The 25,333-nt window shown below is 34.3% G+C and overlaps 4 protein-coding genes across 7 annotated transcripts in view; 3 read left to right on the top strand and 1 right to left on the bottom strand.

Annotated features, from left to right (window-relative positions):
• The window catches only part of LOC116170205 (zinc finger protein chinmo-like), a 301,795-nt gene that overhangs the window by 151,293 nt on the left and 125,169 nt on the right, over positions 1–25,333 (bottom strand). The gene's annotated exons all lie outside the window — the stretch shown is intronic.
• The window catches only part of LOC116170208 (homeobox protein aristaless-like), a 76,749-nt gene that overhangs the window by 22,352 nt on the left and 29,064 nt on the right, over positions 1–25,333 (top strand). The window lies entirely within an intron of this gene.
• LOC116170212 lies at positions 12,978–13,785 on the top strand. The gene is made up of 2 exons (XM_031486443.1): positions 12,978–13,214; positions 13,260–13,785. Exons 1-2 carry the CDS (start codon positions 13,212–13,214, stop codon positions 13,695–13,697), a joined length of 441 nt encoding a protein of 146 aa, XP_031342303.1. The 5' UTR covers positions 12,978–13,211; the 3' UTR covers positions 13,698–13,785.
• On the top strand, positions 13,949–14,694 carry LOC116170211. The gene is made up of 2 exons (XM_031486442.1): positions 13,949–14,115; positions 14,166–14,694. The coding sequence occupies exons 1-2, from the start codon at positions 14,113–14,115 to the stop codon at positions 14,622–14,624; spliced, it is 462 nt and encodes a 153-aa protein (XP_031342302.1). The 5' UTR covers positions 13,949–14,112; the 3' UTR covers positions 14,625–14,694.

Below are 25,333 nucleotides of genomic sequence, written 5' to 3'. Positions count from 1 at the left end.
TCAGACCAGAACTGTTAAAGAATCTGCAGAATTGGAAGCGTTCTAAGGAACGGAAGGATCCGAAGAATCGTAAAAACGTGAAAAATGTAAAAAGAATTCAGAGTGACGGAAGAATAGTAATACGAGGAAGCTATGAGCTGTAAAAGTAAGAAAGAATGGTGAAGAATTCGAAAAATCGAAAAACTTGAAGAATCGTAAGAACTAGAAAAATGTAATCAATCTAAGAAATTTGATGAAAGAAAATACCGTTAAGAAGTTAAAGCAGGTTATTGCAAAAACAATTGAACGTCCCACGCCATCTTTGTTTTTGAAATAACTGAGTTTCTTTACGAAAATGATAGATACACTGCGAAATTTAAATAAAATACAATTTTAAAATTTAAGATGGCAGTTACGCCCTCTGGTAGTCATTTTAAGAACTTGAAAATAGTTTCCAACGATTCTTCATGACCGATTTACCCAATAATCTTTTTTACCCCTAAGTAATACGACGGACGGTTCCCGAGATATGGCCGAAGAACAGTCTTATTGGGTCACCCGGTACGTACTGGGTGTCCAAATAAGAATGGCGGTCATCTCAGGAACTAGTAGACATAGAGCTTTCCGATAAAAAATTATGTAATAAAAGTGGCCAAGAGAAATTGCTGAACATTATTTTCGAGTGCGTAACACTAACACTAGGGGACGCAACAGTCATGATCAAATATAAAATTTTAATTTTCTCCGGATTTTATCTAATAAAGTGGTATCTACCCCCTAGTAGTCATTTTACACACTCAAAAATAATTTCCAGAAATTTCTCTTGGCCACTTTTATTACATAATGTTTTACCGAAGAGCTCTATGTCTACTAGTTGAGGTATGGCCGACCGCCATTCTTATTTAGCCACCCGGTACATCTGAATTGGACATTATCTTCGCTAACGAAATGTGACTTACACCACACATGCGTCAATGATTCTTGAAGGAAATTGAATTCCCTGCAACAATCCATTTGTACGTTAAAAGTGAAGAGGTAATGAGCTAGAGCACAGTGAGACCGAAAACGATGCTTTTTTTTGGAAAAAATGTGTAAAAATAAAGTTGTAGCAAATTTTATGAGGTTTCGATTTTGATAAGAAAATTTTTTAGGGCCCACCACTTTTGATATATATCCGAAAAACCGCAAAACTGTACCTTCAACTCACCGCCGGCACCGAAGTCGCTAAGGACCTTATTACACAATCATCAGGAGACCTTCAACCACACATTTCCCGAAAAAATTGGAACTAATTATTTTTCCTATATTTCCTAGAATGACTGGACTACTTGTGCCCTTTTTAAGACAACTAACTCCGGTCATTGAATGCACTAGGGAATGTTGTCTGTTCGAATTAGATTGTGAGAAAATAATTCAAAGAGTAAACATTTTATTATTTACAACATTCTCAGTTTAACGTTAATTAGACGTTTTATACTGAGAAATGCGTTCTTGTATCTTTTTCTATTGCCAATGTAAGTCTAATATAAACAAAAAATAATCTCCCCTATAATTAATGTTAATTAAATTACGGTGTAATGCATTCATACAGCCAAATTATTGTTTAGTAAGCTAATTACAATTTACGCTTTTGATTGTGGAACGACTAATTAAAGTATGTAAGGTATTAGTTTCGTCGAACTCATAAATATATACAAACTGCTTGAGTTTATATACTGTTAAATTAATTTTATATACGCACTCGAAACTTTATTAAATTGCTATGAAATAAAATTAACGAACACGATATAAAATGACTAAGTTAATTAAAAAAGAAAGAAAATTAATACTATTACGTTATCGAGGCCTAATTCGTATGCCTACAAAAAAAACTTACACTAGCGTGAAACTAACACGGTCGTGTAATAATTTTTTACTATGTATGGATCGTCAATTTATTTATAATTACTTTATATGGCCAATTAAACTCAACAACCTGTAAAACAAAATGAGCCGTGTAACAATAAAGTAATATAACAGCTTGTTAGTTGGGCCGGAGCGGCTCATTTTCAAAATAAAAAGATCGGCACGACAAAAATATTGTAGTGTCTCGGCGTCTACGATTTTACCACGAATATGGAAGAGTTGAAGGGAGAGGGTGTATTGATTAAATAATGTAATCGTTTCAAAGATGGCAATTAAATTTATAAATAAACCCCTTCGTTACAATATCGTGTGATCGTAAAAGCTTGATGAGTTCTTATTCTAACAATTAAGTTTCGTTATTTATTGCCAACCCTATACACAAAAAATACCCCCGGGACTAAATTGGAAAATAACGCAGACCATTAAAAAGGCCTTTATTTTATTTGTTTTATTTTTGTTTGTGATCAATCTTAAATAGTAACATTTGGGAGAAATTGTGCCTAATCTGAGGCATCTCTGGATTATGGGGGAAGCTTCCAGGGCCCCTTAAAAAACATGGCTACTACGTTTTTTGGTAAACACACAAATAAATATGTAGCAAAATGCACCAGTACTCTTCTCTTCGCGACGCTTTCTCATCCTGTTCCACTAATTTTATAATTCTATTCCAGAAATCTCGATAGACATCGAGGCGCCATGAAAGATTAGTCATCGGCGATTAAGAACGAAGCCGGATGTGTCATAATATTTCTGGAAAATATGACGTATTTTGTTCTAGAATGTTCGCGACCATTCGGGAACACTAGACTTTACTATTATAAGCAAATCGGATTGCGTTACATGACAGTTCTAATTTCGACGCCGAAGTAATAAATAGTTAGGGCTATCATAAATTATGCATTTGACATATTTTACTGATCAGGGGCGGACTGTCCCGGGGGGGGGGGGCGATTACCACCTGGCCTGTAGATCATAATGGCCCGTTGGTAAAGTAGTATGTGCTGTATTTAGTTTCTTGCACTATTAATAAATTATTAACACGTTTCTCTAATTGGGGTTGATATTAGGTTGTTAAAAAAATCTGTTTTAATTGAAGTGTTTTACAATGAATTTATCATTTTTTGTCGTAGCATGAAAGTGCTGAAATACAATGATAGGCGACGCACCTCGTGTGGATTGTATATTTTGTTACTTTTAATTATCAGCTGCAATTTAAAAAAAAATGTATGGTAATTTTCTATAAGAAAACTATTTTTCCGGGTCGATCTGAGACAATTTTTTCTTCGGGGCTCAAAAAAAGGCAGTATATTACCTTCCTTTTTTACCAAAAATCGACTACACCAAAAATTCTCGGGAAAAACACTTTTTCTTATTAATTTTGGTGCGTAGAATCCAAATCAATTCGTACTTTTTCGATCAGACTTCTCAATCAAAAGTTATAGACTGGAAACCAATTTCGAAAAGAATTCAAAGGGCTGTAACTTTTGAACTAGTAGCCCAATCTTGGAACTGTTTGAAATTATGGATTCTACAGGCCACATTCTATAAGAAAATTTTTTTCCGGGCTGATCTGAGACAATTTTTTTTTCGGGGCTCAAAAAAAGGCAGTGGATTACCTTGTGAAACTTTTAATACCACAACCAAAGCAAGTTGGCACATTTCTTAAATGCAACACCCTATATATCTTAACTAAATTCTAAAATTCTAAAATCTAATCATCGTTTGCTAACTGGGCCAAAATATTTTCTCTTCCTACGTTTTCAATGATTTACGCAGCCTTTGTGGTGGTTAGCTTTAGGCCTTCTCCTTACCTTAAGCTTGAAGATATTTTAAAGCATTTTACGAACTATAAGCCGACCCAAGAGCCTTTGCAACAGATTCCGAGAGTTGCTAAGGGCTTACAAAAGTCTTATAAGGGCTTTTAGAACCTTAGATGATTTGAAAGCCTTTAGTTGACTTTTAAAATCTTTAAGAGTCTTTAAAAATGTTCAATACAAAGCTTAAATTTCTTAAACACTATTAGAGCAATAGTAAAGTTTTAAAGATTTTTCACAGATGTTGCTTTTGAAAGTTTTTTAAAGTCGTAGAAGAACCGTTAACAGCTTTAAGAGCCGTTAATAACATTTAAGAGTCAATCCTTTAAATGTATTTCTGATCGTTTCTAAATGTCTCCAAAAGTGTTTAGGACCTTTAATGGGGATTTTTAAATGACATTTGGTATGTTACCAACTTAATTCATAAATGTTTAGTTTTGCGGGAAATTCAAACTTTTCGCACTAGTTTTGGATCACCCGGTATTATACTTCCTGCAAATTTAAAGGAAATTCAAAATTCATAAACGTATTTCTTCTTAAAAAATTAAGACGAATAAGTGAAGCAAATTTTGCACTTCCAAAGTTCGCTCCTAACACGCCACTTGGTTTTTTTGTTGTTGTTCTTAATATGATCCTTTTGATTTCCTAGCCATACACTTGTTTATCCTAAAAGGTTCCTATACCACTTCGACCCATTAAGTGTAAGTTTTTAATATTGTTCGACACGTAATGAAAAAATAAACTCGTGTCGTGAAGATCGAATCTTAGAGAACAGCGATAATATTTCTCCAACGACGGGTTGTAAATTACAATTATAAAACAAAAGGACAGAAAAATGAACAAAACTCAATTAGGCCGCGGTTATATTATTGGTCCTCTTAATATTAAAGCGATAATAAAGTTAATTTGAAGTATAGACATCGCATTAAAACGCGAAAACGCCAAGCTATAAATTCTAATCAAGAAAAGAAACAAGAACGCCGAAGGCTAGACGCCAATTAGTTTTAAATTGATCGGCAAATATACGTATCACAAAAAGTCCGCCATCTTGAAAAATTACGAAGACGCGCCGCATGCAACTTTGTTATACAATAGTGGAAACCTTTAAAGAAAGGCGACCAGTTTATTAATTTTTCAGGAAAAAAACACGTGTAACGCGGCCTCTTTTTCAACTCGTTTCGGTGCAATTAAAATAACTAATTACAAGAAGTTCTAAAGAAACTAATATTTCTAATTAGCGCAACGAGCACGCATTTCTGTCACGACATTATTTTATAGCGGATCGGTACAAGTGTACTTTTACATACTCGTATGTTCGTAATTGGCAAAAATTAGAAGCGTCTTATCATAATTAGTGCTGAAAGGAGTAGGTACGTAAATTGAAAAACGAATGTAATTATACCGCAAATTGTGTATGGCCTATTACTGGGAACTCGTATTTTTCGGATTACGAACGCGATATTTTGATAACAACTTTAAAAAAACAGCCCTATGCGTACCTATCAAAATCATTAAAATTCAAAATTGGAAACTTTTCTAAAGTTCCCGGTTCTCCCCACGTTCACTTCTTCATTTCTTCTTTAATTTTTCCTCAATCCTCCATAAAATGCTTCCCAAGTTCTCGTCGAGATTTCGTATGGTTTTTATTTCCTCCCAAGTGTCTTTCAAATTTTTTCAAGTCATTATATTACCTAATATAATTAATATAGCTCATTTGAAAAATGCTTCTCCTACTACATAGCGAAACACTAAAACGCTCTACCGGACTCTTTCAAAAATGTATCTTTGTTCGCATTCAAAATAAAAACAAAAAAGTGGTTATTTGAGAGTCAATGTATGTGTTAATTAATTAAAATTAGATTAATATGTGTACCATAAAGACCGTAGCAAATTGGCGTTTCTGTGATAGAATCAAGGCGCGACCTCATACCGGTAAACCTTCAATAGCCAGCTTTAGGTTCTGAACTTCATTTGATGTTATGCTTCGCGTCCTATTTGAGATGAGAATGACAGATGTCATTAGAATGCACAATCATCTGTTTCACTTTATCTACACTCACTAATTATAATGTCAATTTAACATCTGCTATAAAATACGAGGATTGACAATTAAGTAATGAGACTGATTTTTTTTTCCGGGAGTATATGGCAACCGTGGGAACCTGCAACTCTGCTTGCGTATTCCCCTATCTTCTCTCTATCGATTGGCGAAACGTTAGATAGAGTGGGTCAGGTGTTCGATGATGGGGTTATGAATCGTGCTCAGGTATTTCCGAGGGTATTTCGGTGGCATAAAGAATTTAAAAAAAACGGCCAAGAAACAGTCGAAAATGAGCCGCGAAATGGAAGGCCGGTTGATGCGCGAACTGGCATCAATACCATATTCGCCAGATTTGTCTCCATGTGACCTTTTTCTGTTCCCCGGGTCAAACAAATCGTTAAAGGAACGCATTTCGAGTCCGGTAACTTGACATCCAAAAGTCTGCGACGAGGGTACCTCCTCGAGGTGCTACCAGAATTGTTATAAAAACGGGAAAACTCATTGGAAGCAGCGTGTAACTGCCCAAAGGGATATTTTGAAGGGGATCATATAACTATACGAGCTTTTAGGGGAATTTTTCGATAGAAAAATATTCCATTTATATGATGGTTTTGTCCGTCTGTCTGTTCGCCGTATAACTCGAGAAGGAAACAAGTTAAAAAGTAATCGTAAACGATTTACATAAAGCGCATTTCCACTTGCATTCATTTCCCATTTATAAGATGCAACTTCTGTTAAAATCGTAAAAATCCGGGCACAAATATGAAAGATAGCTTTGCACATGGGCAATCCATTTTTGACGTGTTACTTCAATTTCAGTTTATGAGAAGAATTTCATTTCAATGCTTTTCTAAATAAGAAAGTTGGAACTGCGCATGCGCAAACTTAAATTTTAAAACTAATGTTAGATTTTCCTTTGTTCCAAGCGCCTAAGTATCAAATTTCACTTAAATGGTGCCATAGATAAAAAAGTTGGCACTGCGCATGCGCAAAAGAAAATTTTGAGACTGGCGCTCGATGATTCTTTATTCCAAGTGCCTATGTATCAAATTTCGTTTAAATTCTTCCATAAATAAAAAAGTTGGCACTGCGCATGCGCAAAACAAAATTTTGAAATTGGCGTTTGATTTTCCTTTATCCCAAGTGCCTATGTATCAAATTTCGTTTAAATTCTTCCATAAATAAAAAAGTTGGCACTGCGCATGCGCAAAACCAAATTTTGAAATTTGCGTTTGATTTTCCTTTATCCCAAGTGCCTATGTATCAAATTTCGTTTAAATTCTTCCATAAATAAAAAAGTTGGCACTGCGCATGCGCAAAACCAAATTTTGAAATTGGCGTTTTATTTTCCTTTATCCCAAGTGCCTATGTATCAAATTTCGTTTAAATTCTTCCATAAATAAAAAAGTTGGCACTGCGCATGCGCAAAACCAAATTTTGAAATTGGCGTTTGATTTTCCTTTATCCCAAGTGTCTATGTATCAAATTTCGTTTAAATTCTTCCATAAATAAAAAAGTTGGCACTGCGCATGCGCAAAACCAAATTTTGAAATTGGCGTTTGATTTCCCTTTATTCCAAGTGCCTATGTATCAAATTTCATTCAAATACTTTTATAAGTAAAAAAGTTTGCAATTCGTTTATAAATGGTCGAGATGCGAAAAGGGCACTGTGAATTTTGAATCGATTCGATTCAACTTTTGGCATTGCGTATTATATGGCTAAAGCTATGCCCATATTGAATTTCATGCAATTCAGTTCATAACTAACGGAGATGTAAAAGCGATCGAACATTTCTAAACAAAGTTATCGTTCACACGGACAGATAGATGGACAGACAGACAAAGGAACAGACGGACAGACCAACAGGCAGACGACAGATAGCAATGCAAAATTATAAACGATCTCTAGGATCGTTAATAAACGGCAAAAGTGTAAAATTATGGAACATGTAAAAAACGGTTTTTTGTTTTTTTTACAATAACTTTTTTTGTAAGCGGTACAGAAAAAATTCCTTCCTTGGTACAAGACTCGACACCATAACGAACCAAATAGCGAAAAAAGTAGAACAATAGCTCTTAAGATAAAGAACTAGTAGCGTCGCAAAGTTAGCGGACGGACGGACGGACGGACAAAGTGGCCACAATAGCGCATTTTTTTTTATTTTTGTGGAAATGCGCTAAAAAGACATCGCTGTCAAACCTTCGCCAATAGATTTCTACGAGTTCAAGGATCAGTGCTATTGAGCTATGAGTGAGCCGAATCAAAAGTCTGGTTTCCGAATACGAGCGGAGTGACAAAAAATTCCCCGACTGAAACTCGTACGCGATTCTTCGTATCTTGTTTACAATCAGCCTCATTATTTAAAATATTCTAATATAAGATAAGTTCTTTTAGCAAAATTAGTGATGAAATCTTTCGCAATTAAATAACTCAACAGGTCCATTTTTGGAAACATTCCGTCACTACACAATAGGAACTTTCTTAATAAATTGGATTCTACGCACCAAAATTAATGAGAAAAAGTGTTTTCCCGAGAAATTTTGGTGTAGTTTATTTTTGGTAAAAAAGGAAGGTTGTACACTGCCTTTTTTTGGCCCGAAAAAAAAATTGTCTCAGAGCGACCCGGAAAAAAATTTTTCTTATAGAATGTGGCCCGTAGAATCCATAATTTCAAACAGTTCCAAGATTGGGCTACTAGTTCAAAAGTTACAGCCCTTTGAATGTTCTTTCGTCGCTTAAGCTATCGGTTACGTATACATAAATAGAGTGATTAAAAACACGATGCATTAATGCAAATAAATGCGGTGAGAAATTAGCATTAATTTATATCCCGCGAACGTAGGTAGATACCATTCACCTGTGGTTTTGCAAGAAAACTTCCACTGACGCCGTACCTGTAGAAATTTTCCATGTAACTTTCCTCTGCTATTTTCCCAATTTCGTAAGTGCACTTTCTGGAAAAGCCCACGCTTCGCGCTTGATGATCATCAATCACTTCTGCCCTTCTTTTCGTTGAACAAATTCGAACACAATAGCGAAGGCGTCTACTTTAGAAGTAAGTAAGCAATTCCTTTCTTGTACAAAATTAAATTCCTTGTAAACAAAGGCGAAAACCGTATCGAATTCGCTTTTTTTACTTGCCGTTTTCTCTCCGTCTCTCTCTCTGTTCATCACCCAAATGAATTTTTTCATGGTCTTTTGTATAATTTTATAATGAAGAAAAAATACGTAGTCATGCTAACGTTATTAGTCCGTTAATAAATTATACAACTACCTGTTGTATGGTTTGCTTGTCTCGTTAAAAAATCTTTTGCGGCTCGAAAAGAAGATGCGTTTCATTTACGAGAACATCCATCAAAAACGAAGATTAACTAAACTCGTCGCGCTCGCGAAATATTAATAATAATTATTTAAATGACAAAAACATTAAAAATCTCCCAAATTATGGGGGGCAATTTAATTTCTCTCACGTGCAGAACACGAACAATTATTTTTATAATATAAGTTTAAACGCGTAATTAGAAGAACACAAAGGAAGAGACATTAGGGATCGTAGGTAATTAAAATAAAATTTAAATTTAATTTTTAAGCTCGGCATTACATTATTATTACTGTTATTTGTCTAATTTTCCCGTGCAGAGTTTGCGTAGGAAATTACGCTTACAATAAAGCTCTAATGATTCCTAATAGGAAACTCATTACGTGTCGCAATACACCATGGCCATTTATTTGTTATTAGGTTAGTAGATCTGATCTGTTTAGTTGAGATGCTATCTGATGGATTATAAAAAAAAAGGAGCTGACACGAGAAATGCTCGTTTTACTGCTAAATTATTCGTAAAGGTAGACCATAAAGCACTCGCTCTTTTCTCCTTTAATTTCTGGTAGATGCCCAATTTAAAAGGCAACAAAGAACGGCGGTAATGTAAAAGATGATTAAGCAACTGTAATCATGTAAACCTATAGATAAATCGGTTGTTTTGTTGAGTTATTGTTGTACTATCAACAATTTAAATCGTAACATTACGTTAAGCATCAACGGGACTGGTTTTATCTCCATGCCGATTACTATATCATTAGGGACGTAATATGATTATTAGAACATACCATTACGTTGTTAAAGGATTTATGTTGGTTATAGAGGTACCTTAATTTGGAGATCCAATTTAATGTTTCAAATTTTTATGGCCGCACCTTTCACACTCTAATTTCTCTTTTTCTATACCAAACTTTATTACTACTACTAACATGTTTCTCATTTATACGCTAAATTCAGCAGTTTCTGATTCGTAGGATTACACCAGCGCGTACCAAACAAGACACGAAGAATCGCATACGATTTTTAGTAGCCACTCAGTTCGTATTCGGAAACCAGACTTTTGATCCGGCTCATATTCAATTGTACTGATCCTTGAACTCGTATAGAAATCGATTGGGGAAGGTCTCACTTCGCTGTCAATTTTGCATTTTCAAGAATCAGTTTGTTGTCAATATTTTCATTCCAATATTACATTTATTTTGATGCAGGATTAATGTATTGATGTAATTATAATAATTTTTTTTGAAAAAAATTTCTTGTGTTAGGGTACTAACATGTTAATCATCGAAAAGATGAAAAAAATCTCTATTACATGAGCCTAATGAAAAGGTCCACTGCTATTTTAAAAAATTCAATTGTTTTTCGTTACTCATTTGTTTTCTTTGTAGGTTCAAAGTTACAAAACTTAATATTAAAAATCTCACTTTTTTTTAATGAAACACTGTGTATATTTTTCTGTCATCTTTTAGCTTCTCCAAAAACCTTCAACTGTTGGTAATAATGTGTAAATTAAGTCGCTTGATGTTATTCTTTTGTTTTTATTATGATAATGTTTAAACGTCAAATTTTCGCTGCTTGAACTTATACTTCTCGTCAATAATGGCTTGTTTGGGTTACACTAATGAAGATTTTTTGAATTTAATATTAATACACGGTGAATGTAATCGAATAGCTGCCAGGAAAAGCAGCGAAAATTTGACGTTTAAACATTATCATAATAAAAACAAAAGAATAACATCAAGCGATTTAATTTTTTTATCAACTTTCCACAAGAAGTAACTAAAACATGGAATATCTCGGAAACCGTTTGAAGCAGCTTTTGAAATTTTGCATCAAATTAAAGGTCTGGGAAAAAGGAAAACAAGGGTGAAGAACAAAATGCGGGGTGCCATTTGAAAAAATGGAGTTACGGATGTTTAAAAGTTTAAAAGTTGAGAGCTTTGAAAAAGTGACGTAGTCTCACTTTTTTAGACGGTTACGCATACCATAAGAAAATTTGATCTTTCCTTAATAAAGCATTGAAAACTGTTTTGCAATATCTCTCACAGTTTTCGAATAATAAATTTTTAAAGTTACCCCTGTAAATTCAATTTTTGACACAAAAATTTGAATATCGGCGAAGCCCTTGGAGCAAAGGATCAACTATGGGGTATCGTTGTAATCCAAATTCGACGTAGAATCCGAAAATGTAGAAAAAATAGGGGGTCCCTATTTAAAATAACAAAGTTGATGGCTACTTCCGGTATTTCCGGAAGTGGCGCCATTTTGAAAATATTTTAGTTCAATTCATCATGTGCCAAAACCTTTAAAGGACTTATCAGTTCAGCTCAATTTTCAAAGGTTTTCCATATCTTTCTAACTGACGCTCGTCAAGAATGACCCTGTATACCACATGTAACAAGCCTATTGAAAATGAGTCAAATTCAATGACCCAGTAGGATCAAACAGAGGATCCGATTTAGGGGTTTATTTCTTATACAGGGTGCCCATTATGTATGGAATATAGTGTGTAGCTCGGTACATAAAGACTCTATTAAAATTTTTTCTATATAAAAGTTATTCAACATTTCATTTCCCATAATAAGGCAACATTCAGTTGTTTTATTTCAGAAAACAAATGAGTAACGAAAAACAATTGAATTTTTTTAAATAGCAGTGCACCTTTTCATCCGGCCCATTTGATAGAGATTTTTTTTATCTTTTTGATGATTAACATGTTAATACCCTAATACAAGAATTTTTTTTTAAAAAAGGTAGGTATAACAATTACATAAATACATTAATCCTGCATCAAAATAAAACAAATGAACGTGTACGTTTATTACATATTAAACCTTGAAGACAAAATGAAATGAGCAATAAAATGGTTTTCATCGCAATAATAATAACAATATTTTAATTATTAACTGCAAAGTACTGAACTAACCTTTCCTTTTCTTGTATAAGGATACTAACATGTTACACCATCAGGATGCATTCCTATTTTAAAAAATTCAATTGTTTTTTGTTATTCATTTGTTTTCTGAAATCAAAACAATTTAATGCTGCCTTACTATGGGAACTAAAATGTTAAACAACTTGTATACAGTCGATATTTACCTAATAGTCTTAATATTTATTCAGAGCCCCAGTGCCATGTAATTGGAATTTTTATTCTGTATGGTTTCTGGTTAAATAAATAAATAAAAATAAAATAATATAATAATGCGCTGCGCGTGACATTTGAAATAAGAATGACAGATCTCATTAGAATGCATAATTATCCGTTTCACTTTATCTACCCTAGCGGTTAAAGAGGGACTTAGCCTACTCATTCAAATCTAATAAAATATCATAAAATAAATAACTCTGATTCAATCGGATCGCTTCTGAATAATAAGCGTACCATGCTCGTAATACCATCAAAGGAGATGTGCGATAATTTTAGATTGGAATTACCAAAACAATTGTACCGTATCGACAGTATCCGCGACTTGCCCTTAGCCTACTGATCACGGTCGAGTATGGTACAACCGTCACTTGATGCGACACCGTTGCCTTTTCTGCTCGAATGAAAGACTCGTAACCAATAAACATTTCCAATGTTAAAAATCGGCAACGTCAAAACCTCAAATGCAAACATAAGGAAATATTTACCTGTTAAGCCTTCAGACCCATTATTCCATATTTTTGGGACACTCTGTATAATATTTTCCACATAAGTAATCTGAGCCGTCTGACTATCAACACCGAAATGTATGCTTAATGATAACCTTCAGAGAACTTCCTAATAATAAAAACATTTAGTTTGTTATTATTATCATCAATAACATATTAACGTTACTGTCATTTGAAACAATAAAAAAAGCCACAACGAACGGAATTTTTAAAACAGTAGAGGGGATATGGGAAAATCAAGTTTCTATAGCTATTATGCCACAAAATTAGTATGCTTAAGTCATGCGACTATAATTTCGGGGACGATTTTGGATTGTGAGTGAGGCTCTAGGAGTACGACCAAATTCAGAATTAACCTGTTTGAGAATTAATTGATTTTATGCGGTATGATGAGTAATGGAATTTCGAGGGATCGTGTTTATTTCGTAAGTTTTATAAATACCGCGCAAACAAACGACTGGCATCAATTGCTTATCGTCGAACGTGAGCGTCACAATGGTAAGATATGTTCTGTATGATACTGTGAAAACGTATCGTTTTTAGAATTACTACGCCCTTCTGCCGCTTCTAACGTTGGCCTTCGCCCAAAGACCTGGCTTTTTGGCCGGAAGCCCCGGCTCCCCAGAATTGGCATATCGGTTTCGGACCGGCGAAAGTAGTACGGAAACACCGGTACCGGCCTTTGGCAATCGGTTGGGTGGAGAAACAGGCACGACACGAAGAATACCCGTGGATGCACGCGGAGATGCGGACCTGGTAAACCGCGTCAATTCTTGGCCGCGAGAAAACAAACCGTTTTGGTTGCTAAACTATGAGATAATCGAGGCTAGGCGGAATGAAGGCCAAGGAAATTTCGGCAATCAACAAGTGGAAGTGCAACAGAGATTTGGGTCCCCAGACAGCAATCGCAATGACGTGCGCGATCAGCGGGGATTCAATCCCGCTTATGACTATGACGACTTTGGTAATCGTATGAACTAATCCACTGTCGAAATTTGGACTTGAGGTTACTGCGTTACGTTAATGTGTAGAGATCGCTTTCCAAAATAAATGAATACCTTTAATGTTATGCAGTTTATCATTTGTAGACCAACTCTGATAAGTACCTACATGAACGTATTTGTATCACAAACGCACGATATTGTCGAATCATAATTTTGTTGTATTAACAACAGCCACTATCAAAGGTTACGACCTTCAAACTACGTTGGAAACTTGTTTACGTAGCTTTGTGGCTAATTTAAATACTGGCATAGGATTATTCTACGAAAGACGAAGGAATTTCCTCACTATACAAGTTTGCTCGCTTTTCTGACAAATTGAGATCGTGCCCCACATAAATACGAAGCAAACTTGATTAAACACCATTTCTGTGTCGTCGCTCGAGAAAGCAACTATGGTAAGATTTGCAATAACCGTACAATGTAGATAATCAATTTCCAATTTTAGAGGTATTGCGTTTTTCTGGCCCTGACGGTGACGGTGGCGTTGGGCCAAAAGCCCAACTATCTGGCCGGAAATGTCGGACAGCCCGATTTGGCGTATCGTTTTAGGACAAACGAAACCACGACAGTCCAAACTCTGGGTTTTCGGTTGGGAGACGAAGAAGGTGGCACCACGCGGAAAATACCGGTGGATGCTCGCGGTGATCCCACTCTGGTCGATCGTCTGAACACCTGGCCGGACAAGAATAAGCCGTTTTGGTTACTAAATTACGAAAAGATTGAAGCCACGCGCAATCAACAACCTCAACAGGGCACCAACCAAATGACAAACAATCAACCAGTGAATACGCAAGACAGATTTGGTTCCGCCAGTAATAGTGTTCGTCCCAGTAACCAAACTCCCGACCAACGAGGATTCAATCCATCTTATGATTATGATGACTTTGGTAATCGAAAAAATTGAATCTAAGTATTAATTATTTATAAAAAAGTGTATGTATGCAATTATATTAATTAAATTAAAATTAAAACAACTCTCATTTCATTTGCTGCGCTCTTCACAGGGATAACCTCCGAAAATAATCCGTCGTTAAGGTTACTGCGATTATCAGTTACTTTAATTGGTACGTGGGCCATTAGTTCAAAGACAAATGTAATCACAATACACTTTTCCAACGACGCTTGGTCCGAAGATTGAGTCATTGAAAAGCAAGGTTATCAACTTTAAAAACAAAAGCAAAGCATTAACTTGTATTGTAATTTGCGGTTATATTTGATATGCGCTATGGTTAAACACTAATGAGCAAAAAATACCATTTCCAGGAAACGATCGTAAGATGGGATAGGTCAGGTAGGAGATACTATTTATAGGTGGTTTAATTATTAAGATTTCAATATGAACTAATTTTAGATGTTAGATTGTGAACAAAACTTCAAAGTAAAATAAGTAAACAAAAACCACTACTACGTGGGTATTGCAATCCACTCACATAGGCAGACGGACAGATTACCCTTGAAGTCGATACGTTTAGCGTGGATAGAGTGGCAGATAGTGAGGACATAGTCCGAGATCTGGTAGACATTTTTGGGTAGGTTTTTGAGGCACGCTGAAAACTTGCCCAATACTTCTCTAATAATACCCAAATACATAATTGCAAACCTGGCTGAGGTGTAGCGGGACTAAATCAATCCTTACATGTTTAAAGATAGGAATTTTTTGCATTTTGAGGCATTTCGAAATTTACACCTTTAAATTTAATATTTAAAGAGCGAAAAGATCGTTTAGTGGGACCCTACACTTTGCCAGGTGCCTTGAAACTGAAAATGTATACTGGCCGCCTTTGATTATTCAAAGCTGGCCGCCATAAATTCATGAACACCCATCTACTTTGATCACTTTTGATGAAAGTTTCAGGATAACTGTCTTATTTCGAAATAAATGTGTAAACAAATATAGCAAACGAGCTCCTGGGTACGGGTATAGCTTGACATTGCGTACTATATGGCTAAAGATATATACCTTGAATTTCACGCAACTCAGTTCACAAGTAACGAAGATGTCAAAAGGGCCCTACTTATTTTTTGGGCCACTTTACCAATTCACGAACTCCGAACTACAACTTTGATAAAGAATCCACCTGCAATTTCATCGTAATCGATCCATTCGTTTTCAAGATATATTACTGGACAGACGGACAGACATCGCAAAATTAACCAGGAGCTCGTTAATTAGGGCAATTGTCCTGAAAATTTCATCAAAATTGATCAAAGTACGCTGGGTGTTCACGTATTTATGGCGGCTAGTATACATTTTTCAGACTTTGGAGGAGCCTGGCAAAGGGTAGGGCCCATGGTAGGGACCCACTAAATGTGCAGATTACCGCTGATACCAGCCTTCGACCAGCAAATAGGTTGTCTACCTATACCTATAAAGGGTAGAGCATGCATTAATGCTTAATTAGATTTTTTTAGGGTTGTGGGAGATAGTAAGCAGAGTATGAAATCAAGTTATCGACCTGAAAAACGTGGTGCGCAACTGTTAATGCGCGAAAACCTTCAAATGTTTCGCAGTTTTCCACCTACAACTTGACAACGACGCCCCCTACTGGAATTTTACTCGTGTCCGAAATTAAAAGTAATAAAAATTTCCTACAAAAAGCACTGGTCAGACCAATTTTATACCTACGTTTGAAATACGATTTTTATTCATATACAGGGTGTTTTTTTGGGAGCTTTAGTTAAACGTTTCTGGGAAATAGGTAGGTTTTTGAAAATTTGAACTTAGGAGTTACTCTGAAGGCCGAATCGATGTAAAATATTTTCAAAATGGCCGCACTTCCGGAAACACCGGACGTAGATAGTAACTTCGTTATTTTAAATGCCAACCCGCAATTTTTTATTGCATTTTTGGATTCTACGTGAAATTTCAATTCTTTTGATACCCATATGTCTATATCTGCGATTTATGGTTTTTAAGTTATTTTGACTTTAAGAAAAAAAATTGCGGATGCAGATGGTACCTTGATAATTGATTAGTTAAAAAGGGTGGTAGTCATGGCAACCCATTTTTATCAGTGCATGAAGAATGAATAGGGCTTTCTTTTAGTGTACTTAAAAAAAAGTTAAGTTGCGTACAACCGCACCTATGGAGATCCAAATTTAATATCATTGATTGTAGTCTAAATAATTCATTAATAAATAAGTTTTTTGTTAAGGATATAGGACGGAAAATTTTTGAAAAATCTAGACAGAGTCGTTCAACTGAATTTCTTAAACAACGTATAAGTCTGGAAATTAAGAGAGGTAATGCGATATCTGTTCTAGCAACAATTCCATACCAAAAATGTTTCAACGAAGTTTTTTATATTTTGCATTGAATTTATTTTGTTAATCTTGCATTTGCAATTCAATTCATTCTCTTAAATATTCTCTTGTAGAGCTTTGTATCACTTGTGCTTCAACGGTTTGTAGTGCATTTGGGGGTACAACATTTCCAAAATTGATACAATTTCGTTCCAGTGTTCGAATGAATGTACGGCAAGCACGTGTCGCGATTTTGTCCATTTCACCATAAATAACAATTACCTAAATTCCAAAATAGGTGAAACCACTCCGAGTCATTTTTCGATTTTTGAAAAACCTATGTTCACCTATAACAGTAGGTGACGGATTAGTGTCACTAGATTTGTTTAAAATTCGATTGTTTTAAAATCATGGCCGACTACTAAAAAGAAAATTCGAAAAAAATAGTGTCAATTCAATAAAATGGGAATAAGTCAGAAACTGTTAAAGATAGCTATAGGAACATGTAATATCAAAATATGCCAATTTCGATTCTCTATCTCATGCAATAGTAAGAACAGGGTCATTCCATTTAAAAAAAACTGAGTTTATAGACTTTAAAGTTTCTTAAATTTGGACCTCCATAGGTGCGGTTGTACGCAACTTAACACTAAAAGAAAACCCTATTCATTCTCTATGCACTGATAAAAATGGGTTGCCATGACTACAACCGTTTTCAAGTAATCAATTATCAAAGTACCGTCTGCATTCGCCATTTTTTTTCTTAAAATCAAAATAACTTAAAAACCATAAGTGGCAGATATCGACATATGGGTATCAAAGGAATTGAAATTTCACGTAGAATCCAAAAATGCAATAAAAAATAGGGGTTGCCATTTAAAATAACGAAGTTACGATCTACTTCCGGTGTTTCCGGAAGTGCGGCCATTTTGAAAATATTTTACATCGATTCGGCCTTCAGAGTAACTCCTACGTTCAAATTTTCAAAAACCTACCTATTTTACTTTCCCAGAAACGTGTAACTAAAGCTCCCAGAAAAACACCCTGTATATATATATAAACCATAGAGTTCACGTTCTACGTTGATAATACGTATATAAATAAATAACCGTTTTTTTAGCATTCCTTCTATAACAACACCCTAGATCACATTCACACCACTTTAATAAAAGCATAATATTCCTACAAGAATATAGCAATATTCGCTGGACATTTATGCTGACGTAATTATAATAAATTTTGTTGTATAAGGGTGTTAACATGTTACGTCATCGAAAAGAGAAAAAATCTCTATCAAATGAGCCTAAAGAGAGGGTACATTGCTATTTAAATAAATTCAATTGTTTTTCGTTACTCATTTGTTTTCTAAAATAAAAACAACTGAATGCTGTCTTATTATGGGAAATAAAATGGAAAACAACTTTTAGGTACATAGAAAAATGTTGCGTACAATCATTATTGATGGAGAACTATATTCCATATATATTGGGCACCCTGTATGTCTAAAAGACAAACGAAATTAAAAATTGTGTTTTCATTTGGGAACTTTTTGTAGAAAAAAAAACTAAAATCCAAAGTTTGAGTTTCGGAACAGTAAAAAATTGATATCTTGTTGCATAAACTATACCACATAATGCTCGAAATAAAGCGAAATGCATAAATAGTATAACAAAGCAGAATATCGATCGCTTTTCCAATAGGAAAAACGTCTAGTCTAGTCAGTCGAGTAAGTTTCCCTTAATTTATAATGGAATTTGAAGATAGGCACGATAAATGTTGTGTGTCACGATAGGTCTATCAACGTCATTTAAATCGCTTTAACAATGTAATAACTTTTTTAACGATTACTTATGTTTTTATTTGCGACCAATTTCGTTTTGTGTATAGACCAATAACACTGTCGATATCGCATGCGACCAACGCTCTAATAAAAAAAAAACCATTGTCACAAATTGCTTTATACGCCATAATTATGATCGAAAATCCAGCAAACAATACTTATATATTATATATTAGCGTAAATCCCCTCAAAATGTTGCGGTCCCAATGTTTCCTTCGGTAAAAACAAGAGAGGGATAAGGATAATAAATAAATAAATAAATAATTGGAGTGAACCTTTGATTGTGTAACTTTTCTCTCGTTTAAACAAATTTTTTGCCCTTTCTAGAATGCCCACAGTGGGCTCTCCTTATCTCGGACACAGTGTGTATAACTCTCGCCAGGAAAGATTGCCGGTCACATAACGCACTTGATCCCGATCTACAATCTCTGTTTTTCGTAAGGTGCTAGCGACTTCCGGGATCGTATCGTGTCAATGTCGAACGAAAAGACTTTTTGTTCAACATTAGCACGATCCTATTCCAGAACTCCCTCGCATCTTAATAAAAACAAAGATTGTAAATCGACACAAGGTGTGCTGTGACCGGCAATCTTTCCTGGCGAGAGTTATAGGTATATAAGGCCTGGCCAAATTAATAACAACATATTGTAAATTTCAGTGAAAAAACTAACATGGTAACGACACCCTAATCTAAAGTTTTGAAAGTTCTGAAGATAAAAAAGGCGATTTTAAGTTCCCAAGAAGATTCTTCGAAGATTCAGAAGATTCTGGGGAGAAAACTCCAAACTTCATTTGAATGTTGAATGGATATTCAGTCTCATAGTACAACTGCGTCTAAAATTGGAGCACATGCAGCAAAATCGTGGACGATATCAAAAATCTTCCACTACAACGTTCGACCCAAACAAACCCCTTTGGGTTTCAAATGGACCAAAAGCTTTTCAATTTTTTTCTCACCAATCATTTAACACAAACGTTCTAGATATCTTCGAAGATCTTAAAAATAATTTTGAAACAAACTTTTTGATTACCGTTCCAAAAATATAGAACAAATCTTGCAATCTCGTGTGGAGTATACTGTCACTTCTACAAAATTGAAGACTAAAAACTTTAACATCCCAAATTAGTAACAGCATTCGCTAAATACCTACTAATTTACTAATAATCAGTCTTGTGCTTATATATACAATTCATTTACCTCCGCATGTAAACAATCGTAAGCCATTTTCTGTTATTTTAAACTAATCTACTTCTCTAATTAATATGTAAAAATACTATACAGGGTGCTCATTATATATAATATAGTACATACTTATATGTAAAATAACGACTGTATAAAAATTTTTCCATGTAAAAGTTATTTTTATTTCCCATGCAGCATTCAACTTGCTTTTATTTTAGAAAACAAATGAGTAACAAAAAAACAATTGAATTTTAAATTAAAATTAAAACAAATGAACGTGCAAGTTTCTTATTAAACCTTAAAGTGTTCTAAATATTCGCCAGTAACTGCAAGACAGTGGCCTAACCTCTCACGAAAAGCTTCAAATGAACATCTGAGCATTCTGGGAGAAGCTACTTTCGTCTTGCCTTATCGAGGTTTAATAAGAAAACGTACACGTTCATTTGCTTTATTTTGATGTAGGATATCTAGATCAATGTTATTGATTGTATTCATTTGTAATAAATGTTTTTGTATAATAATCCTTATCAAATGAGGCTAATACCCCTATATTAAAAAAAATCTATTGTTTTTCGTTGCTCATTTGTTTTCTAAAATAAAAACAACTGAATGCTGCCTTATTATGGAAAGTAAAATGTTAAACAATTTTCATATAGAAAAATGTTGTATACAGTCGAAATTTACCGAAATATATACTATATTCCATACATAATGGACATCCAGTAGGTATATGCATTTCTCTACTAGCCCTGGCATCAGTAATCATAATGTGCATACGAAGGGCCCTGAAATCGCACGTATTGTTATTTAACCTAATCTATGCAACACTTGGTATAAATTTATTACTTAATTAATTTGTTCAATTCCAGATTATACTTTATGCTTGATCATTCTACCGGCCACGATGTTCGTGTTCAACTGACGCTTGAACGGAATCCAACACTTATATTTATTAGCGCATTATTGAAAAAAATTGGAGATTGGAGTAGTGGTAACGCGCGATCAAAAATGAGTTGTTGTCGAGTCGCCTTTGGAAGTTTAAGTTAAGTACGATTTCCCATGTAAACAAAAATTCCAAAGGTCACTCGACAGCAACTCATTTTTGATCGCACCCTGCATATTCGCAATGGTAGTACGTTGAATGGTAATTTCAAAGGCCTCTTGGACCGTTCGCGAAAAAATACATTGCCATTTCCCTATAGTGCGCTCTACCTGGAACACACTGTATATAGGCACAGATTTAAATATACTATAAATCTGTGCTGTCGGTAAAAGAATCGACGTTTGTCAGAAGTTGTCCCTTGAAAACTTATAAGATCACCTGATCAGCACCAGTGATCGCCAATACCACATTAATTTATGTAATTTTACTGAAAATCAACGTGTATGAAGTAGGTAGTTACCTAGGTACCTACTTCAAGTTTGAAGGTATTCCGGCCTAATATTCCAAAACCGAATATAGGGAATTAACATTGGAAAAAGGTTTTTTGCAGATTGTTGCTCCTCAAGTTAACTTAGAGGGTTTACAATGACACCAATCGAAAAAAGATTTTTTTTCTCATATAATGATATACGAATTAGTTAATTTTCAGTTGTATCTCTCCTGATTTTATCAAAAATTCGGTAATAAATCCAATTATCAATATCTTGTTAAGCATTTGACTCAATTGCAAAGTAAGTATTGAAAAAGCTTTCGACATATAGACGGAATGGCGAAAACAAATATCTAGGTATAGTAATTTTATCTGAAACTACAATTAAAATTGAAAAATCATCATATGCAATAATGAAACTTGACACAGCAATCTAGATATCGTCGGGTATATGTTTCAATTTTTATTTCATTATTAAGATTTACGCAGCAATTGTTTTTTTACTTCCTCACTAGTTACACTAGAGAGGAAAATCACATTTTCTTCGCCCTTTTTAGAGACGAAAGTAGTTTTTTCTAAAATAGTTTCAGAAAAATATACTTTTCTCTCAGTGAAATACATTTTAAATACAATAAAAATTAATGACGTGTCAATCTGCTTTTTGTCTTACTGGCCATGGCCTAACATGATTTTGCCAATTGGATTGATTGTTGAATCTGCAAAAAATGTTCGGTTTTGGAATATTCACCCGGTCTATGGAGAGCACAGCATTCAAACTTTGAAAATTGAAGTTTGATGCATACGAAATTTTGAGTTCTATGTAAGGTCTCAAATTTTGAACTGATGGTGGAAGTTATATTAGGACAAGTTTCGGATTGCCTCTAACAGAAAGCTCACACTGTATTACCTAACTTGAAATTTGAATTTTAGCAGTTTGGACACGGAACTGGAGACTAGAGCTTGATGGGATTCAAAGTATATGTGAGTTTTTTAATTTAAATATTTAACTCTGATTGAATCACAAAGCAGGAAATTTAAAGTTTCCTATATTTTAAACATCTTGATGGGAGTTTAAGATGCAAGGGTTATAGGTAGGTAGGTACACATGGGTTTCAAATATTTCTATTCGGGTTTGGAAAATTTAGGGATTGAAGGGTGGATGATTCAGATTTTAAGTACTTATTGGACGTGTCAACACAGGAGATTGGAATTTGCCCCAAAGCTTCTATAATTGTCATACAGCCGTCACACAAAACTAGAAATAGAAAATACACTAATTTGACATTAAAATTATAAACTAGGAATCTGTTGATTTTCAATAATCAATTTCAAAATTAAAATTTTTGGTTTCGCGGTAAAATTCCGGGCACAAACATTTTAGGTGCGCATCGTGAACATATCAATTAACGTTCTGAACAATGAATTTAACCGCTACAAATTAAACGTAACAAGGTAAAGAGAACAATTAGCTACCATTTGCATACATCCGTAATCTATAGTTTCCATTATTTTAATCAAAAAAGTACGTCCGCCTCTTTCCCGCCATTGGTATTTTCAGGCTCGTTAAGTTGCCGCATGTCGTTTTATTGGTCGTACTTATTTCGCTTAGGGAATGTATAGAAAGGTATACAACAGGTAACAGTTCGTTACAGGTAGTAGGCACTGATACTACTCCACATTCTGTATTTATTATAGCTACACATCATTCAGTGGTTTACAGTTTTGTTCTTTGTTTTTTGTTCGTTTTTTTTTCTGATTAATTTTGTTTATTTCAATACGGAGCTGGGTGAGTTTCTTCTTCGTCATTTTTAGTAAATGTAGCGAATAACGACATTCTAATTTACATACATAATTACATTTGCATGCCGTAATTTAATTTTAGTTGTTGGTTATTATTAACCCTTTATATTAATTTCCGGTTTGCTGGATTGTTGTAATGAAATATTCAGGTATGGGTCGATGATAGTTATCATTTTTGCGGAACATGAATTACGAAATCATCACTTGCGCACAAATCGATCAGAAAATTTTGTAAAATGCGGAAACGCGCGACGCGACGGCTAAAACTAACGTAAGTGAAAGATTAAGCCTAAGAAAAGTGATTTATTTGTGTGAAGGTGCGCCGTCGTGTTGTAATTATTGTGATCAAGTCCGAGTAAGTTATATATTTTTCTCAGCTATTCCAGTATTATTAAAGATCATCGAATACCCTGTTTGTACTACTAAAATTTGCATGTGTACTTTTTTAGACAAGCGCTAAATTTGGTTAGACACGATCATGATGGCACAGATGAATAAATATTTCATTTCTGATTAAACGGTACCTACTGCTGCCCGCAGTTATAGAAACGTCGACTCATTGCAAATACTCAAAAGCAGATGGCCGATTGAATGATGTGATGGGAAACATATTACCGCATTCTCAAAGCATATATCCCTTAACATCTTTGGAGATGTATAAAATATCAATCAATTGTAAACAGAATAATCACCTTTAAAAACGTACCTACCTAACATTATTTCGCTTGCTTCAAATCAACAAAAAAAACATAATTTTAATAGTGCACATAGAAAATTAGACGCGTCACATATACCTTTTCATTTTGTCTAATCAATTTGGGATCTATAGAATCTATGAATCTAACTATACGTTGAAAAACCTCAGGGTTTCAAGAGTGATCAAAGTACAGGTTTGGCTAAATGCAGTGAACTACCTATATATTCGAAACTTGGTATTTTCTATATAAGTACCATTTAGGTAACTTATTTGTTCCTGTTCCCATCCGTATATACCTATCTATACTCATAGCGTAAGTACCTACTATTGAAAATGAAAGATACGGCTTGGAAGAATGCTAGGAGCAAAAATAGACATCTGTATACGATACAATTTATCATATACGTGAATGTCGCTTAAAATTCAAACCAACTGGCAATAGGTAGCTAAGAAAAATTTGACACACAAACCCTCAGATCAGACCGGTCAGGTACCGCCTTCGATTACCTCAGATGAAGGTTGCCTTTTAGGGAACGAAAAGAAATCCAAATTCCAACATTTTGGGAGAAATTTTCCAAATTTTGATCAAGATTTCTAATGTAAAGGGCATCAGAATATCCAACCAATTCAAGAACAGAAAACAAATTAATTTTTTTTAATAGAAACGGTTACCTTTTTCTAGCTTGAAATTCTCTTTACAGTGATATCAAATACATATATTATAATTACCTTAGAAATTAAAGCTACGCATCAGTAATGTATTTAGTACCAATCGCAGTAGCCGTGGAAATTTAAACAAAAACATAAAATTTACAACAGGAGGCGAAGCAAACAATGAAAAGCAGTTACAAAAATAACTATTATAACTTATAAGACAAATTTAAATACATTGCACTTGCTTCCTATGTATTATCATTGCATCGAATAAAAACTTTTAACATGTTTTCATCATTTGTGTTTATTGTGTGGTTCTTATAAGTTATATTGATCACTAAACTAATTTTGTGACATATAGGCATGACTCTCTTTTGTTTTTGTTTAAATTTCCACAGTCAGTTACTGCGATTGCTTTTATAAACATTACTGTAACCTTAATTTCTAAAGTAATTATAACATATTTGATATCATTGTAAAGAGAATTTCAAGCTCTTCAAAAATATTGCAGAAAAAAAGTAACCGTCCTATTAAAAAAAATTAATTTGTTTTCTGATGCTCTTTTGTTTTTATATCATTTGTTTTTTTGAATATGTAGCATTATCAAAATTTGAAAGTAGAGTATTTTTGTTTTTTACATTTACATCATGAAAGAAACATACGCTTGGACGCGCAAAATCAATCACACTGTATACAAAGCATATGGATCAAGCCGAGATTTTTAATTGGATTTGGATATAGTTTGGCGATAAACATTGCAAATCTTAACGAAAACATTCCAAAAGATTTGGAAAATTTATACCTAAACAGTTGAAATTTGGAT

Source organism: Photinus pyralis, unplaced genomic scaffold (assembly GCF_008802855.1).
Source record: "Photinus pyralis isolate 1611_PpyrPB1 unplaced genomic scaffold, Ppyr1.3 Ppyr1.4_LG5, whole genome shotgun sequence".
Classification (NCBI taxonomy): domain Eukaryota; kingdom Metazoa; phylum Arthropoda; class Insecta; order Coleoptera; family Lampyridae; genus Photinus; species Photinus pyralis.
This window is presented reverse-complemented; position numbering and strand designations above follow the sequence as displayed.